Here is a 20,098-nt window from a genome sequence, read left to right on the forward strand (position 1 = left end):
TATAAATTGCAACACACAGTCCTTCCCTCTCAGCTTAATATTCAAGCAAGTGTGAAATGTTTTGGGATTTACTGGGGGCGGGGAAGGGTACATTGGTTTGGCTTGTTTTTAACTAGTAGGATGTTCATTTCTTGCTAATATCCACTGTCCCAAACTTTAAATTTCAGTGTAATACTTAACTAGACTCTGAACCAAGCTTTATAGGCTGTTCAGAAAAGCTCTTTCTGCTTCAGAGACATCTCACAGCAGAGAAAAAACATAGTTAAGTAAGAAAGACTTCTACATAGTTATGGAATTTTTTAAAAAAATTGTCAGTTATTTGACAAACAATGTCACATTATGGCACATCTGACAATCCTTACAGAAAAGGCAAGATATCATGTTATTGAAAAGCAACACACATGCACAGCTTCAATTTTGAACAGTAAGAAAACAAACCCTTGAAGGTTATCTCCCAAACAAAGCACAAATCAGAGGCCAGGACTGCATCTTGCATCAATTAAGCTGTTAGCAACATAAAGTACTGACAGACAAAAAAAAACATCTCAGGTAAACTCCTGTATCCCATTCTTGCAGCAAAGCCACAGATGTTAAATTTTGAGTAACAAGAATGTGTACCTAACACGTTTGCTGAAATTGCTTGGCACATCAGTGTGCCAGACCCTCTCCCAATAGCACTGCTAGTTATGGCATTACCCTCTTTCTCCCTAACCACATCCGGTTCTACGCAGACAATCATTACAGCATTTGAACAAAGAACACTGGCCGTTTTGAAGGAGAAAAGGGCAAGAACTAATTTTTGACAGGATCCTCATTGATTGCTGCATTTCCTCAGTGGTACTAGAGAGAATGCACATGAAAAATGGGTGCTTTAAATAAGATCTTTTTTCTAGAAGAGCTCCTTTGCAAAAATTCATCTATTTAAAAGTGACTGAATCTTCTCCATATATCTCCCAAGAGCCTGAAGACAGGAAAACACACTTCACAAACCTATAAGCCAGATGAGCATTACTGGATTCATCATCAGAAGAAGTTAGTACTGATTTGTCAGATAGACTCCACATCAGAAAGAAATTATATTGAAATAAGTGAAGATGCCTTTAGGATGAAACAGGCAATCAAAAGCATACACTACTACATTTTGCAGCAGTGCTAAAAAACTAACTGGAAGTTTCCAATCTTACTGTTAAAATAAAGGAAAGGGCATAAGGTGTGTCCTGGCGTGATTATGATGTTAAATTGTATCCCCATTCATCTGCCTAGTCCAGAAATAGGTTTAGTATCCTTAAAACTTCATCTGAGAGTAAAAGTGAGTGGAGAAGAAGCACCGAGTCTGTTATCAGAGACTGTACTTGCTCCCCCCGCATCCCAGGACTGGGTTTTGACAGACAGACAGAGAGAGAGAGATTGCCTTTACTTTCCAACTAGCTGAAGCAGAGAGGTCTTCCTGAACTGTTTTCTTTCCCTTTTCCTTGAACGAATTGAACCTGCTCTGGACTGGGGACTCGGGGGAGCACCGGGAGCTTGCACCCGTGGACTACCGGGAGCCCAGCCTGGGCAGCGGCATTTTCCAATGCCAGAGGGACTGGTAACAGAGCGAACATCCACAGGAAAGAGACCCTCTGAAGTTTGTCATCTCTTCTGAACAGCGAGAGGTTTTGTAATTTGATATCGTTCATTCTTGTGCTGAGTAGTGCTGTGCCTGTGAAATAAACAGGTTTTTTGCACTTCTCTCAGAGAAATCTCTTCCCAAACCAGTTGCAGGGTGGGGGAGGGAAGGGGCCACATGGGTTTGCTTCCTGGAGGGGACCCCATTGCAGGTTTTCTCCAAAATTTGCCCTAAACCAGGACATGGTGCTACAGAAATTATTAAAAGGCATCAGGCCTAAGTATACACAAACAAATACACAGCAACAGAAATGGAGAAAACAAAATGCGTGCACACAAAGGGTGGTTGTTTGCTTATTATTCTATTCTAAAACCCCTGAATACCATGAAAAATAAAAAAGACAACAAAATCAGTTACAAAGTCTTGGCACAAATGCTCAAAAATACACAAGTCCTGAGCTGCAATCACAATCAGATGAGACTAGCTATGATCATAAGGATAATATAAGGAAGAACACCAGAAGACAAAAAAGAGAAAAACAAAGTTGGCACTACTGGTAAGGCAAATTGCAAGCAACATAAAACAAATTCCAAACACCCATAGAAAAAAATATATGGTGAAATATGAGGAGTAAAGCAATGCACAGTCCTAAGAGCATGGACAAGAAATACAACTACTATCTGAGAAATTAAATTGAAGCAACTTAACAGTCAGTCAAGATGCTGCTCCAGTTTAGCAGGCAATGAGTCTCTTCAGAAGATCATGGTCAAGTACAATGAGGTCTTTGCAGCTACATGATACAAATACATTTGTTAAGGATTAAATCTCTTATCACAACCACAAAACAAAGCATGTAAATGCAGTAACAGCCCCTACTCAAGTCATAGATGTGATATGCTCTACCACAGATCTTCTCCACTGCCAACCAACCCCAAAAATTTGTAGATTTTGGCCAACTTGTCCTAAAAACAATTTTGAACTGTTGCTTTCAGACAGGAGCAGATACTTATGACAAAAGTGACAAATATGAAAATGCTATTAATGTTTGAATGTTAAACCCTTCTTTTTATCATCACCATGTCTTTTCATAATTTATCACCATACTTGACCACTATTTTGCTTACATCAAATCAACTCTGATACTCTTTAATGTTAAAACACAGACTACTCTGTCTTGAAGAACTGAAAGAACAGCACATGAATATAGAATCAGAGTAGCATGAAATGTAGCTCTTACCCTTGTCATAAACATTTCCTCTGATTTTTCATTTATATTATTCCTTCCTTTATTACACTTCCCGACATTTACTAAAATCTCAAAAAAAATAAATAATCAAAAATGAAGTAATTTAAAACCAAAAAGTTGTGTTCCCAAGGGGTACTGAAGTCCTAAAATCAATTTTCCACTCATAACCTGAATTTTCCAGCTGTACTCATGAGTGTTGTATTTAGAAAACATAAGAGTTTGGGGAATACTTCCAGGTTCTTCTGCACACAAATTCTGAATGCTAAATTCCCCTAATGTATCTGCAGAACTCGGATACCACTAGGCTTTTTTAATGCAACTGAAATGGTGCTCTTCTAGTGGCATAATTTAAAGCAAATCAGTACAATACATTTAAAAACCCTTTTCACATCAAAAGAACTCAAAATAGAAGTCAAAGGAAGCACAGACTTCATACACTTCTTAGCACATCTCCCTTACTTTTCACATAGAAAGAAAAACTTACACTGTGGAACAGGAAAGGAATATACATATAGCTGAAAAATATCTTCAGCTATGTTTCTGCATTTGATACAACATGATTCATCTGTAGAGAATACCAAGAATATTCAAATACACAAAACACATGCAGAAACACGCACACTTCAAGTTGTAGCTTTCTAGGGCTAAAATACTATCAGAAGACATGAAATTCATCTCATATCAAAATATCTCATGACAAAACAGATCAATGCACTTCAGTCAATTTTACAGGGTAGATATTCTGAACTATTTCCAGGTTCCAGACAGCTGAAAGTGAAATACAGAAAAACACGTATTGTTTCGTAACAGGAGCTACCAGTTACCACAAGCCCATATTCTGGGACCATCTATTTGTTTAATTAGACTGTAAGTTCAATTACTAAAACATTTTCTTCAAATTTGATGACTTGAAACATTTTCTTTTACAGCACCCAGACAAGGATGGTACTTTTGATATAGTGCTGCTCAACTGTATCTCCTATTTCTGATAGTAAAGCTTAAAAAATCATCTATTTTGTAATACTTTTCAATGCACATCTTCCATAGCTTTGAAATAGTGTCTTGGTTGGAGAGGATAACCAGAAGTCATAGAAGTGTTACTTAACATCCTTATGGAACTAAGCCAAGCACACATACACAAAACAAAGGAATTTCAAAAAGGACAAAGTACTCCAAACAAAACATGCACTGTAAAAACATGGAGTTCAGTTGCTAACGTCTCTGAAAAACATGTTTTTTCTCAAGGCCACAGACACTGAGTGCAAGTATCCTTCTTGTCTCTAATCCCAGCTGTTGTATGCCACTGAGAAGCACTAAACTTTAGACCTAAAATCAAGGGGGACTTGAATGAAGAGGCACAGGGAATCCAAGAGGAACACAAGTTAGAAACTGAGACAAAGTAATTGAATAGGTTTACAGAAGGCATGAGTTACTGAAGGGTTACATGAGGGTTGCAGAAGTCACTGCTACACATACAGGGGAAAATGTAAAGCCAAGAAAACAAGATCAAAAACCACTATGAAAATGTGGTAGAGTGTTCTGCTTTGACATCAAAGCAGTAACTTATGGATTTTTATGTACTTTTAATGTTCAAATGAATAATTGGCACTGTTACAAGCAATTTGAAGCATGTATTTCCTTAATCTAGTAGAAGGAATTAATAGCATCTCAAAGACTGTGGGCAATTAAGAGAAAACCGCTAATTTAACAAATCTAGAACTTTTGACTTTTAAAACAAATGTAGTGTATCAGCTGGTGAAAGCAAATCTAAAATCATTATGTGAAATATGACACATGAAGCAACATCACAAATGAAACTTCATCAAATTCAAAGGAAAAAATTTGAAAAGAAAATACAGACAATTACAAGTTTTATTAGTTGTGACAAAGTAAGTAAAACCATTTGTCAAACCAAGGACATTTCATGGAACTTCAATAAAAAAATCCTGTTTCAATAAGCTACTGTCCTTCACGCAGCTATTATTCCTACTGTTACCAACAAAACAGGCAAAGAAATAAATAAATAAAAAACCATACACAAGTAGATTTTGGAGATAAGCCAAGTGACTCAGAAACAGGAGCTAACGAGTATACAGAAGATGCCAAAGCCGCTTTATTTTATGACCCTTAGAACACAACTGAGATAAGTTCAAATCATTACAGATTCTACCACTGAGCTCACCAAAGGATTTAACACAAAGAAATATTTAAGTTTACATTTCACCTTCCAAATCTACTACAAAACAGTTAGTCAACTTTGTGACGTATTGTAGACTTTATGAAGAAATGTTGCTACAGTTATCAGAAGGCATTAGTAAGAAGTGTGATATGGGCTATAGGTACCAATTTTGGCCCCATGCCAAATATTTTAGCTCTGAATACAGCATGGGGCTCTCCTTTCTTTTTAGGATATTGGACTCCACAATGAAGTGTCCACAACATACAGAAAAGCAAAGACAGAGGGGGGAAATAAAAAAGATTAGCCCTTTCAGAAAAGCTTTCACAGCTCAAATAATAGTAAAATATGTCTGACACGAAGTGCTTTAGAGGACCTGACAAACATGTAACCATGTATGAATGTCTGGAAAACAGAGGTGAATAAACTGATCAAGAGATTGTACAGTCTATTAGGCCTGTGCAGCTAAGAAGGAGAGCAAAAATGTTCTTTATCTCAGTATCTCTTCTCTCAGAAGGCTGCTCCCTTCCTTTCTAAAGGCACCTAACACTGCCTATCACTATTTAAGTCAAAAAAACATCTATTCTAACTTGCACACTTGTTAGTATCAACCTTAGATACCCTGTTTTCTATAACAATGTATAAAACAACTCAAAAATAAATATGGCTCTATACAGAAAAGAAAATAATAATCATTTACCACAATTATACAAAATTTAGGGTTTACCGTTTACATCTATGTATGCTGCTCATGCAACAAACTCATAAAATGAAAGAGCAAGTGTCACAATTTTAAGTAGTTCCAAGTAGCTCAATTGCTACAAAATTTTTGATGTTTTAGTAAATGCAAAAAAGTTTAGTTTGCAAGTGTGGCCCCTTTCAGGCAGGTCTGTGCAAAACTACTACACAGAGCATGAATGCAGTGTGCAGACACACAGCTACTCCCATACAACACCAGAAGTGTTATTTCTCTCTACTTCTTAACTGACTAATCTAAACCCACTGGAAACTGAAAACTGCAAATATATTTTTTTAAATCCTTCCCTGTTTCACGCCCTCCACAAACTTTTTCTTCCACACACTCACTGAGAGGCAGAGAGATACATCAGATCTGATTCACAGTTACACAACTCCTCTTTGATACTGTAAAAACATTTCCACCAATACAGAAACACCAGCAGAAACAATGGATAAGGTCTCTCTTGCCTAAAAAAGAACACTGAAATTCACAGTATTCAAACCAGTGAAAATTAAGCAGCTTTCCAGAACCATATCTGTAAGACTGACTTTTACACCCTTCTTTCTTCCCTTTGCAAGAGACACCAGGCTAAACTCCAACTAATGCTCTCCAACTTTTATCTTTTTCCTCTTCTGCAGACCACCCAACAAACACACTCCCAAACACAAACTGTATTTAGAAAAGAGATGGTTACAGTCTACCTCTTTCGTTTCCTCTCCTGTAGACCATGGCTTCCAAGATGATGCTTTTACTTCACACATCAATTTTCAGCATTTCAGAAAAAATTCATTTTATTAAACCTTCTACTCCAAAGAAATCTCACCTGCTTGAGAGCTGCAAATAAGGCCATTTTTTCCCATGAAGTTCTTTCCTTTCTTTCTGATTTCTCAGAAAATGCATTTTCAGTTGAGCCAATAAGCAAGGGCTTAGAAAAGTCTGTAAGGTACGACTTTTTGCAAAGGTCTGAATAATTTATGTATGAAATTTCAAAACATCTACCTATAAAAATAACTGTTTTCCTGTACTGAAGATAGAAGAGAGGAGTAGTCAAGCCTACATAATGACTGTGCCCCTTGCCATCTTTTCTAGAAACATGTGGAATTGGTATAAACTGAGTTGCTCAAGTCCACAAAAATAGTAACTTTCCATTTATACCACATTTTTCTTTTACACTGCCTACTTCCATCTCTACAGCAGTAAATCTGAATTTTGTGATTCAATTATTTTTACCTCATACCTGTTCCCCCCCTCAAATCAATGCATGTATTAGATTTCCAAGTGGAATTTTCCATGTTGGCTATAATCATATCACTGCAACAATACAGTGAAGTCACTCTGAATTTAAAGAAGGATTAGATTCCCTGTGAAAATTTTCCAGCATTGAAAAGAAAAAATGTACATATATTCCTAGAGACAAGAAAAGAAATAAACACAGCATTTTCTTTGACATTTGAGAGGTTTCATGTACAGCTGCTTCCTCTACTGTTGGTCATTTTCTCTGCAAGTCTAATTAAAAAAGCTCACGTAATTACCCGAAGATTTACAAGACGCTGTTTACAAGCCACTTAAAGGCAGACTGAAATTAGCAAAAGGAAAAGTGAAGGCCCAAAGCATCTGTCTGACAAAGTGAAAGCCTAATCGGCACTGGAAGCACGACTGAATCTGGACACTTCTGGCATTCCCATATCCTTACAGATTCAGGGAAATACATGCTACCTTTAGCCATTGCCAGGTTTGGAGTCATTTGTTTAAGGCAATATGAAGTACAATGCTTAGTCAAACAACTACAAACATAGGCTGTTAGCAGACTGCAATTAAGAATGTAATTAATAATGTGCAAAAAGTAATTAGCTGTTTTCACCTTTTTCAAAGTTATTTGCATGAAACTGTCATTTTAATCCATACTAAATTGCACTTTAAAATTTTAGACCTTGAAAGAAATGATCAATTTTGTCCTGGTGTTTCTTACCAAGGAAGTCTCCTTTGCAATCAAACCTTCAGAATCTGCTCATTGAAAAGGAGCATATACTACAGATTCAGATGCTTTTATTCTTCTATGAATACAAACAACATAAGTAACTAGACACAAGAAAGAGGCTATAGTTATATTAAGTAGGTATGTGTATTCAGGTTGCAACAAATTAAAAGCTCAGCTTCTCTCAGAAGCCTGAGCAACAGAAAAATCTTTTACATATCAAGCTGAAATAAGATTCATCCAAGTCAACATATTTACTTAAGGCTTATATTTTGAGATTCAATTCAAGCTGCTTCCTGGCTTTTTTTAAACACAGCACGATGGTACAAGGCATTAAATACAACTACATCAGGTTCCCGTCTAAAAGGAAATGGTTTGTGTGTCCTGTAAATCAAGCTTTGAAGCAAACTGTGTACAAAGAAAAAAAAAAAAAAACACCAAAAAACACAGCAGTTATACCAACTACTCTTTTAATTTACTCATATGCTATTTATCATTATATCTTCAGTTTAATTTAAATGTACCTTCACCTAAGAAAGCACATAGCTTTTAAGAAGATTTACCTGCTTTTATCATTTATACTTCTAACCAAAACAACTAACAAAGTTATATGAAGTTATCTGGCCTTATATTGAAGATCACAGGTATTTCAGAACAGTCTTAGCTCAGAAAATTTCCTTTTCTTTTCCCCCATTGTGTTTTTGGGGGTTGTTGTTTTGCTGTTTGGAGGGCAAGGTGGAGGTTTTGTTGTGGGGGGTCTTGTTTGTTTGGGTTTGGGTTTTTTTTGATGGGGAGGTTTTTTTGGGATGTTTTGGGGTTTTTGTTTGGAGGGGGGTGGTTTGTTTATCCCCTTCAGACTATACTCAGTAGTCTTTTACAAGAGAGTATCGATCACATATAAAAGAGAAGAAGGGGAAAAATACATGGATTACTCCCATAGAAAACAAAGACAGGAGAGTTATTTAGGGTTGTGGTTTTTTATGGTAAAAACATATACTATTACTATAAAACAACCAAGTCACTATTTTGGAACGTACTATAAAATCAGAAGGTCAGCAGAGTAAACAACTCAGACCATATTTATTAACAAAACTTAAACAGCAGCTACACCCCTTGACATATAACCTGCTTTCCAGCTCACATCATCATACCAGTCCCTAGGCTAGCTGCATGGACAACAGATGAAGACAGAAACAAAGCAACAGAAGAATGCAAGGGGAGCAAGAGGACAATATGAAAATGGATTCACTTTAAAGGTCTAATGAATATAACTTGAGTGTAAACAGCATTTCTACTCCTCCCATCTTTTTCTAAATGATAGTACATCAATTTTAACACTTCTGACCACTGACTGATTTTCTCCATTGTAGGACCAGATTCTAAGAACAGTCATAAAGTACAAATATTCAAAAACTGCATATACTTCAAGTGTGAATAGTATTGTATAACTTTCAATACTCTTAGGTGACTGTAAGCAGTTCCATAAAATATTTTTGGTATTCATTTAAAATTGTTTTGTTAGAGTTATAGAACATAAAATAAAAATAACATCTGCAGAACTCAACATATTTCTTTCACACAGAGGTTTAAGTTATAATTTCATCAGACCAGACTGCTGTTCAGTTCTTGTCAAAAGCAGAAATCCGGTTTACACTACTAAATGGATGAGAGCAGGTTTAAGAGAAGGAAATCCGGTTTCACTATGAAGATCTACCTCTTGAAACTTTTATATCCTTTAAAAGCTGTCATCCACAGACTCAACCTGCAGGAGAAATTATTCCTCCTACTTGGCAATCAATTGATAGAAAATATTTAGGATATAAGGACTGACTGAAATATCAGAATCTTTTTATGAAAGTTATTCACCTTCCACAGGCAAGTATTATCATGCAAAAAGTTAAAGAAAAGCTAATGGATTCTTTTAAAGGCCCAAGAGAATTTCAGGACCTCTGTATGCAACATAACGTGTGCTACATACTACTAGTATATACCTTTCTAATAGAAACTGTCACGCTGGATCGGCACCAAGTTGAAAGCAGTGATCAAAAAGGGTTTCTTACCAAAAAGTTCAGAACTGTGAAAGTTCAGTGCATGTTAAACGCTTTATAGGGGTTAATATTACTTAAAAATAAGGATCCCAAATGTATGGAGACTTTCCTTTTCACCCTCCTCCCATTGAAATTGCAGATGTGGAGGAAAACAAAAGAAAGGAAATACATTCATCGCTGTGAGCTACTTGAGCAAAGGGGCTTTCTGAACAATGGGCCGTAATGATGTAGTTTGAGGTGGTGCTCCATTTTGGTGAAACATTAAAAAAGTAACTACACCCTCTATTCGGCTGTAGTCACATATTCTTTATTAATATACTTTCCGCCAATAGATAAATGTAAGTATGCGCATTTTAATTATTTGAGCCGCTTATGCATTATCGTTAGAGGGTATACGGCTCGAGTCTTGGGTTCACACAACATACTGTGTCGTAATCAACACTGTGTCATAACCCTCACTCCATTTGGGATACGAGGTTTTCTAGAGTTTAGGGACGCTAGCGGAAAAGTCAGCCCAAAGCCGCCCGGGAAAGGAAGACGCGCCCGCTCCGCCTTTTAACAAAGTGCGCCGCAGTCGCCCGGAGCGCCGGGCGCCGGCCAAACTTTCACCCCTCCGGGTAATGCCCGTCCGCTGCCCGGCCCGGAGCGCGGCTGGCGGGAAGAACCACGCCGCCGCCGCTCCCGGCTCCCCGGGAAGCGCCCAGGCACGGGGGGCTGCCCGCCGCCCGCCCCCGCGCCCGGCAGCCCGGCCGCCGCCGCCGCGCCCCGCCCCGCCCGCCCACAGGTGTCCCCCCGCGGCCGTGCCCGCCGCCTGCACCGCGCCCCGCCGCAGGTGAGGGGGGGCAACTTCCCAACTGCGGGGAGCGCGGACCGCCCCGCGGGCGCGGCGCCGCGACCCGCCCCTACCTGGAGCCCGCGCCTCCGCAGGATGCCCGGCTCGTCCATGCCGGCGCTCCGCCGCCCTCACGCCGCGCGGCGCCGCCTGGCCATGCCGGACCGCCCGGACCCCGCTCCGCATCCCCGCAGCTGCCGAGCGCTGACATCACGCCCGCGCCGATTGGCGCCGCCGCCGCACGTGACCGCGCGAGGAGCGCGCCCCGGCAACTTCGGGGCGCAGTCCGGCGGGCGCTGCCCCCGCTGCCCTTCGCACAGCTCGGGGCGCCACGGCCACGCAGAACGAGTTTTCCTTCACTTGCAGAATGGAACTGAAGCAGTGCTACAACGGCACCGCGTAAGAAGCCGCACCCCACTGGATTCCCATGTGAGCCTGCTGAGAACCCGCGGAAAGAGAGGACGGATTGTCTCAGGGTGCAGGCACCGCGGCCAGCAGGTCCGGCTGCGACCTTGGGCTTGTCGCCCGAGGGCCTCTCATCAGCTCAGCTGTTCCGACTGTTGCAAGGAAAACTCGTCTCCGTCAAAAACTAGGTGCTAGATCCTTATGTCTGAAAGCACAGATTTTTATTTTTTTTTTAAGGAGCAAAACGGTAGTGGAGTTTCCGTATCTGCCAAGCTGCCAAGGTTAAACAAAAAATTGATTTTTTTTTTTATTCCCGCCCCCCCCAAATCTGTCACCAAACTATTAGCTATTCACCCATTAACAATCTAATATGAGGACTATGACAATCACACCCTTAAATCTAGTATGAAAAAGAAATATTGATTTTCTGTCAGATTGCATCATTTTGAGAAGTAGTCCATGTTCATTCCATAGCAGCAAAACCTGCCAGGAGCAAAAGCATTTAAAAAAAAAAAATAATTAAAAAATGAAGGACTGCTGGAAGGATAACGCTGAGCAGTAATAGCTTATCTAAGAACAGAGAAGAAAAGGCTGCTGTATTCCCTGCCCCCAAAGTTCAACTCTTCCTCATATGACTAAAATGCATTAACGTTATTGTTTTACACTTGTTACAATTAAAGAATATGTCACTTCAGCTGTTAAGCTACATTTCTCTGATACTTCCAACTGTAGTATTCAAAAAAAACAGTCAATTTTTATCTAAGTTACACGGTGACATTAACTGAACATATTTCCTCTTCCCTGTTCCTCTGTGTCTTCAGCTCTAAATTCATCCATCACATTTGGTCAATGGCTTAAAATTCAGCAATCACAGACTTCAGTTACAGGATTAGAACAGTATTTTAATTAAGAAGAGAGATGCTCATACTGACCAAAACTCCAGTTACACAAGAGGGAGGCAAGGAAAATCAAACACACTGATAGATTTACAAATTTGTAGGCCAGAAGGGGGTATGCAACCATCCTGCCTTCCTCTGTAACAAATGCTACTCATCCCCTCTGAATTAATTTTTCAAGAGTAGTATCTCTTGAAGCAGCATGCTGACCCTGGTGAAAACTTTTTTGCTTTACAGAATCAAACCAAAAAGTGATTAGATCCCCTCACCTGCTTGAAACAAAGGGGAAAATCTCCTATGAATTCCACCCAATATTCCTGTTTCCCTTTTCCATTTCAAAATGTCATCTTCTTTCTTCTTGCAACAATTTAAAACTTTATGCCAATCATTCACATCCATGTGTCCTCACATCATATCTCTTCTGTGTTTGTGTTTCCTAGCACAACACAGGGAAATGAATGACAATCTAAATGCTGTTACATACTTCCAGCAAGGGTGGCAAAAATTAATTAACCAACGACTGACAAGTTTCAAGGGTGAGAGGCAAAATCTTACCATGACACACTGCAAGTTTCAGCTGCAAGGTTGTTTGCATTTTTACACCCAATCTTTATATATATTGCACAAGTTTTATTTTAATCACTGAAATACAAAATCTCCCTATGCTCAATTTATCAGTTCCTTTGAAAGTAATACTGAGGTATAGTTAGCTCTAGTCCAACCATCATATCAGCCTAACTGTACATTTAACTGTATATGTATGAATTAAAAGTACCCTACACCATCTAGCTCAGAGATCATTACTGGAACAACAGTACAGTACAACGACAGCACAAGAATTCATACCCTCAAGTAATGTGTCACTGAAAGGCACAGATGCATAAAGTCCCCTACCTAACAAAATGCACAACGCCTCAAGTATCATAAAAGCTTTAATTTCATAGGAGGACAACTTATACAAAGGATTAAAGTCAGAAAAAGCACAGATGTAAATGCCTGAAGAAATTATCCAACTACAGAGTGTAAGTGTAACAAGTTTTGCAGTTTGCTGAAGGTCATTGGTACAGACACCTAAATAGTACTGGAAGGCACCAAGAATGAAACAAAGAGAAGACTGCCTTCCAGTGGAAGATGAGATAAATCCCAAACAGAAGCGTAGAAAACTGTCTTTTGGTGGGAAGTGCATTCACTGTCAAGTCTAGAAGTGGCATTTTCCTGGGCTAGTGCTGAATTTTATAAAGGTGTATTGGAAGGAACTGAAAGGCAGAGGTTTGCACATAATAAGGAAAGCATCCACTGGATTTTCTCACAATTTATGAATCTCTTTAGTTATTGCCAAAAGTGTGTTTTCATGTTTAAAAATGCATAGAGCCTGGCAGTTTTTCTAGAGGCTTTCATTATTTTCAGATTATTATTTCAGTTATATTAACCAATAAAACCATGGCAAGTAAGATTGTAGTATGGAAGAATTTGTGCTTTAGAATAAGAATCCATGCTCTTTGAAACATTTTAATATAATTATCCTTATTTTATATATATGAAATACAGCAAATTACCTCACATATTATTTCACGTCACTTGTAGCAGAAAGGTACAGTTCAGTTGTACATGCACCACAAATAAAACATGTACGGTGTATGAAAAATAAACTTTTTTTTTCCTCCATCCCCCCCCCCCCCCTTAAGGAAAGGCAAAATTATTTTAGGACAACGGTAATCAACCTCAAATTTTGCCAAACTTTTTTCTCCCATATAAATGAAGCATTTGACCTGATTAAATGTGAAGGATGTTTCAGAATTAATTCAAATACATACTCCTAAGTCCATGTTTATTTAAAGCTGCAAAGAAACATGGTAGAAGATAGTTTTCAGGACAATTACATAAATCTAGTAAGTTTTTATCCTCATCCAACTGCCATGTTTTTGCATTAATCATACAGCTTCACTTAGAAAATAATATTGATTGACAAAACCAAGAAAATTTAGAAATCACTTTAATTACTGAAATCAGCCAATCATCCAGATAAAACCTAAGCATGCAAAACTATATATGAATATGTAACTAGAGTTTTACAATGCAGATTTAATTTAAATTTAATTTTATGCATACACGTATTCCATGTGTGGCTGCCACTCTCATATTACACATGGTGGTAGCATATGATAAATCATATTAATTATGCACCATGAAAAAACTCATTTGTACTCTGCCCCTAAGTCTATCTCTATCAGGGCTATTTCCTATACCTTAAATAGGTATAGGATCCAGTCACCACCACTGAGTTTTAAAAATAATTATTTTCTTCCTAAATATGAAAATTCATATGCTTAGAATAGATAACAAGAAATGAAATAATTGCCTTATAGTCTGATAACTTGCAATCCAGAATAACATGAACTTTTTTCCAGCACAGGTAAAAAGGAAGATTTTCATCACATTTTTGTCCACTGATAAGCTATTCAACTAACTTACAAGAAAAATTAAAATATTTAAACTGCTGTAATTTCAGAAGTCAAGGTAAGTGGACGAACTACAACTGCAGATACCTGGAAGTGTTTAACATTAATTCTTATGCAGCTTTTTTCTAAGCACATCAGAGAAGAGAGAACTAGAGTATACCTTAGCACATCACCCTGGATGTTGGAGTTATAATGGTTTTCAAATAAACTCCTGCAAACTCCTGCTTTTGTGGTTTTAAATGAAGAGCAGCCCCACAGTAAAGGGTCCTGGGAGTCCTGGTCCGTGGCAAGTTGAATGTGAGCCAGCAGTGCCCTGGCAGCCAGGAGGGCCACCTGTGTCCTGGGGGCATCAGGGACAGCATCGCCAGCCGGGCAAGGGAGGGGATTGTCCTGCTCTGCTCTGGGGCAGCCTCACTTCCAGTGCTGGGGGCAATTTTGGGTGCCACAGTACAAAAAAGACAAAAAGCCATTAGAGATTGACCAAAAGAGGGCAACAAAGATGGTAAAGGGTCTATAGGGGAAGCCAGAGCAGCTAAGGTCACTTGGTCTCTTCAGTCTGAAAGAGGAGACTGGGGAGAGAGTATGCAACATCCTCACAAAAGGAAGCAGAGGGACAAGTACCGATCTCTTCGGTCTCATGACCAGTGACAGGACTTGAGGAAAAGGCATGAAGCTGTTGGGGAGTTTGTTATCAGAGAAAAAGGGTTCTTCACCCAGAGGGTATCTGGGCACTGGAACAGGCTCCCCAAGGAAGTGGTCACAGCACCACTTCAAGAAGCATTTGGTTCAAGAAGTATTTGGATTATCCTCTCATGCACATGGTGTGATTCTTGGGGTGTCCTACACAGGACCAGGAGTTTGACTCAATGATCCTTGTGTGTCCCTTCCCAGACAGGTTATTCTGTGCTTCTGCAGTGGTTTAAAGAATAAACTGTCAACAGAAGATAGCATTACAATTCCACAAAGGAGCTCAAAGTTATTTTTCTGAATGGTTGTAAAAGAAATTGAGCCACTTTTATGTTCCACACCAAAACAATCATACTCTGCATATGATTAAGAAATAATCTAGGTAACATTCGTGTTCTGTAGTATTCTGACAATAGTTCCAGTTCCTAAAGGCATTTGTTCCCAATGTTTTACACTGAATTTCAAACACCCTATGTAGACACAGTACATTTTTTTTTCTATTACATACACACACACAAAAAATCTCTAAAAACATCACCCAGAAGTTTTCAACTGACCCATACATATCCACACCAAACCACCCATACTGTCACTCCACAATGCTTTGGGGAAAAAAGGATTTCATTAGAATCTTAGTGGGTAGAAGTAAAGATTTTTGGGAAATAATCACAGCATGGATTGATAGAGCACCATTGAATTTGTGTTCCACTTTAACACATTACACAAACACACATTCAGGTAAGCCAGGCTGACTTCCTGTGTGTCCGAGATGCACTCCAACTTCCAGGTCCAGGAATGCTTTAAGACAGTTTATTATTCTCACTGTGTATTACTAAGAATACATGTCACAGGCAGGGAAAATTCAGGATTCCTCAGTTAGCAAAACTCTAATTCTCCTAAAGCTGATAAACCTACACAAGTCACAAATCACAGGTTAGTAGACAGGTGCAACAATTTATCACACTTGAAGAAGTGGGGCTGATTGCTGCTGTTCCTTAATAAAAGAAAATATTACTAATACTTTTACTTATATTTTAAGGTTCTTAAAAATAAAGTACTATATCCCATGAAAGCACGTGTGCCTTGCCGACAGTCACCGTTACACCCGCAGGAATGGCCATATTCCACAGAGAGCATAGGTACACACTGGGTCTTCTTGCCACCTGCCGGACAAAACCCTACTTGCACCAACTTGTTTCTGGGTTCACCACTCATTCAGAGGGAAAATACACTACCTTAGGTAAGCAATCCATCATGAAAATATTAGGAGAAAAGTAACTGTTGCAGAAGCAAACCAATCTTTATAATAAGTTATTTTTAAAAGTTACTCAACTTCTCTTTCAGTGACAGAACATACACAGGAACACAGTTCACAACAGACATGCCAGCTTCATCCATTTTGCCTTTTCCATCAAATACTGTTTCTTACATCAGAAGACGCAGCTAGACCATCAATTCAAAAAAAGCAGTCAGCCCTCCAATTTTCTAAGTTTTCCATAATTGCACAACAGCATAGAAGAAATTTCTTTCTGAAAAGACAGGCACATTGTGTGCATACCCATGAGAGATACATACTCAGTCTGTATCTCTCATGGGTCTCCTTTCAACAAGAACTGAGATACACATATAATGTTCTCCCTTTTTCAAAAGTTGCTGAAGTATTTGTCTCAGTATCTCCCCAAGGAAAGCCTAACATCAAACATACAGGAGCTACACCATTTTTAATCTTAGAATTTGAAGCACCACACATATAGCTATGTTTTCAGAGAACAAATAAAAATCCCTCTGAGTTGAGGCTTTTCTAACAATCAGCTCAGTGGAATATTTCAGATTCTGTGTATGGAAAAGGAATCACATTATTTTTAAAAAATCTCATTGCAAAACAGTAACAGCAATTACATTCTGAATAATCCCTGTAAGACATTTTGAAGTTTGATTCTCAAGTGAAAGCAGTAGTAGGCAAACTCCATTCCAACCTCAATTATCAAACTTTGGCAAGGTTTAAGTTGTTTTGAGATCACTCTGAACAATGATGCATCTAGTCTCCTTTATTTTGATGCCCTTCTGATTTCCTTTTTAGAAGCATTTAATGTCAACACTTGCAATAATGCCATATTTTCTCAATGAGATAATACATCAATGTACTTTCTCTTAAGGATGCATAATTCTTCTTAATGTGTTTTGGCTGTTTCTTCCACTGTAAGATTCAATACTTTCCACTATTCATGGTCCAGATGTTCCACAAAAACATTCTCCTTCATTACAGAGCAATAGTTAAGCCTTTCAACATTCAAATTAATCCAGAAGATAGTTTACCTCGCTGAAGTCATGACTCAGTGGACAGAAGGTCCACTACATATCAGCAAAATAAGGAAGTCTATAATAAAAAGGAATGTTCTCCTAATGAACACTAGCGCAATCCCATATTTAATAGGTAGAGGACATATAACAAGCATACCCAAAATACTTATTCACAGTTACAGGCTGCTGGAAAAGCAACATCGTGCTAGGACTGTTTGTTCAGGATACGTTTTTACTATAAAGAAAAATTTTTATGAGAATAATGAAATACATTGAGATCCAACTTGACTTCAGCTGTAGGCTAGTTCTCTTACTTAACTTGATTTTTTCTCCCTCATTTACAGCAGGCAGTCTCATAATTCAACTTTGTTTCTTACCACCTTTATCCTCTCTCAAATAGACAACCTAACAGATAGAAAAAGGAATCTGTGATCAGCCAAGTGTATATTATTACTATGAAATTATTCCATGCTTTACAAATCCAACCATCATTTCTGAATTTAACTGACCAAATACTGAGTATCTTCCATTGTACTACATAATTGCAGCTATTCCACAATGATCAAGAGGTTAAACGTATTCATGAGAGAGTAACAGTTAACCAATCTCTTGCTGATTATTATAGCTTTTACTCAAGTGACATTAGGTCAACTTGAGCACTCACCTAGTTTCTTAATCTTCACAATGACATGAACAAAAATCCCTAATAGATGTAATGATCTTACTGTACTATTGCTTTATTAAAAATCTGATAGAATTGGATAGAGACATATGCACCACTACTGGGCATACTGTAATAAAAGAAAAAAACAAAACCACTACTTTCTTAACTTTACTGAGATGACAATAGAGTTGATGCTAAAAATCATCAGTCCATTGTGACAGGGTACAGAAGAGAGAAACAAACACAATGACCGTGTCACACCAGTGAATCGAGAACAATTTATATCACAATATAACAGAACAAGGGAAAAACCACAAGAATACTATTGGGTAAGGTATGGCAAAATATCAGGTAAGGTACGGTAAAAAATATCAAAGTCCACACGCCCACCTGCCTCCACAGAACAAAAGCACCTTCTACAGGAACACATGTGGTTTCACATGAATATACAAGTCTGACTAAAAACCAGAGCTGCAAATACCCAGTAGCATGTGTCACAAAGCCAACTGTGGCAGTCAATCCACTTAAAGTTTCAGGTCAGTAAAACAGCAGTTGTTTTTAAACCTAAAAGTGTAAGAGATTATAAATAGCAACATACCATCCAACACAAAAGTACTCTGTTGTGTGTTCAGAAAAATTCTTGCTAGATACTTTTGCTTTGTGGAACTTAAAAAAAATAAAAATCAATCAATGAGAAGGAATGCTCATTCCCACCAGAGATCCTGAAAAACTACATTTCCCCACTCTGCGCCAGTGCCTGTTAGTCAGCAGTGTCATTCAACTCAGTTTGAGTCTCTTTGTCTTGAGAGTTACAGCTATCATCAGAACCATGGGAGTACTTCAACTTGAGGAATGAGAGTTGTTGTTTCTACACCATCTGCTTCCATCCTCTGCCACACTACAGTCACTTTGTAAGTACAACACTCATGAGAGCATGTCAGCTTTCAGGAAGGAAAACAAAAATGTTGCTTCATTAATTCAGAACTGCACCCTATTTAGTTATCCTTTAATATAAAGGATGCTGCCCCACAACAAAAAAAGTTAGCAAAAAGGAATACACTTCATCAGCTTCCAAAGAATCCCATCATTTTAGGCCAAACTTTACTAGGAAGTTCAAAGATTTTTAATACTTGCATTTTTGTCAACTGGAACTGCCAAAGCAGGGATCAAGTTTTCTATAGCAATATCAGCACTAGGAACTAGGAAAAATTAAGTTTCTTAACAATATAGAGTATTCACTATTAAAATTCAGGTCACTGGAACAGTACCTTGTCCTCTACAGCATTTTTTTTTTTTAATTAATCAACCTATCCTAATTATGCATGAGTACCAAACTCCTACTAAGACTGCTAAGAACAGTCCAAGAAATTGTAATTGCCTTATAAGAAGAGCAAGCAACACCTAACCTACTACTGCTCACCCACGCCACACAAGGAGCTCTCACTTTGAGGTTAGCAACACCTCTCACTTCATTCCTGAATGCAGTCATAAGTACAGACAGTAGTTTTCCTACACTAATCACGTCATTGCCCATGCCCACTTATCTCAGTTTATTTTAAAGACAGAGCTGCAACTGGAATTAGTTTACACTTTCATTATGTACTTCTGAGACTGGGAATCAGACCAATCAAATTAGATTTGTACATGAGCAGACTCTCCTCAAGCAAAGGAAGATCTTGCAACTTGTTGTTTACTATTTTCTCATTAAATGTTAAAAACTATAGATGCACCAGTGTTTCAACTAATATGTTAACCGAGAGACAATAAATTCACAATAGTCTTCTGTGACCAGAGGTAACCAGAGACAGCATGGACCAGGAGACAGCATCATGGTTAAATTTTCTTCAATCCTTCCAAATGTCAGTCATTTTTCCATTTTTTTCCTGCTCTTCATGTTCTTTCTAACCTCTTTATCCTCCTTCCATTTCCACACCTATAAATATTTTAAGGAGTTGCAGAAGCTTTTGATCTAAGGCCAAAGAAGTTTATCACTATATTCCTGAGTTTTATCCCTTGTTAATCACAGATTACAATTTTATGCAGTTATCCTCTAAGTCAAAC

At 38.4% G+C, this 20,098-nt stretch overlaps 1 protein-coding gene across 2 annotated transcripts in view; it reads right to left on the bottom strand.

Moving 5' to 3' along the window:
• MAST4 (microtubule associated serine/threonine kinase family member 4) overlaps nt 1-20,098 on the bottom strand; it is a 283,945-nt gene that overhangs the window by 176,554 nt on the left and 87,293 nt on the right. The window contains exon 1 of one of the 2 annotated variants that reach the window (XM_058865218.1): nt 10,700-10,817. The exons of the other annotated variant lie outside the window; for it this stretch is intronic. Coding sequence (XP_058721201.1) covers nt 10,700-10,738 — 39 coding nt within the window. The 5' untranslated portion in view covers nt 10,739-10,817. Of the gene's footprint in view, nt 1-10,699; nt 10,818-20,098 lie in introns of those variants that run through there. 2 annotated transcript variants of the gene reach the window in all.

Source organism: Poecile atricapillus, chromosome Z, assembly GCF_030490865.1.
Source record: "Poecile atricapillus isolate bPoeAtr1 chromosome Z, bPoeAtr1.hap1, whole genome shotgun sequence".
Taxonomy (NCBI): Eukaryota; Metazoa; Chordata; class Aves; order Passeriformes; family Paridae; genus Poecile; species Poecile atricapillus.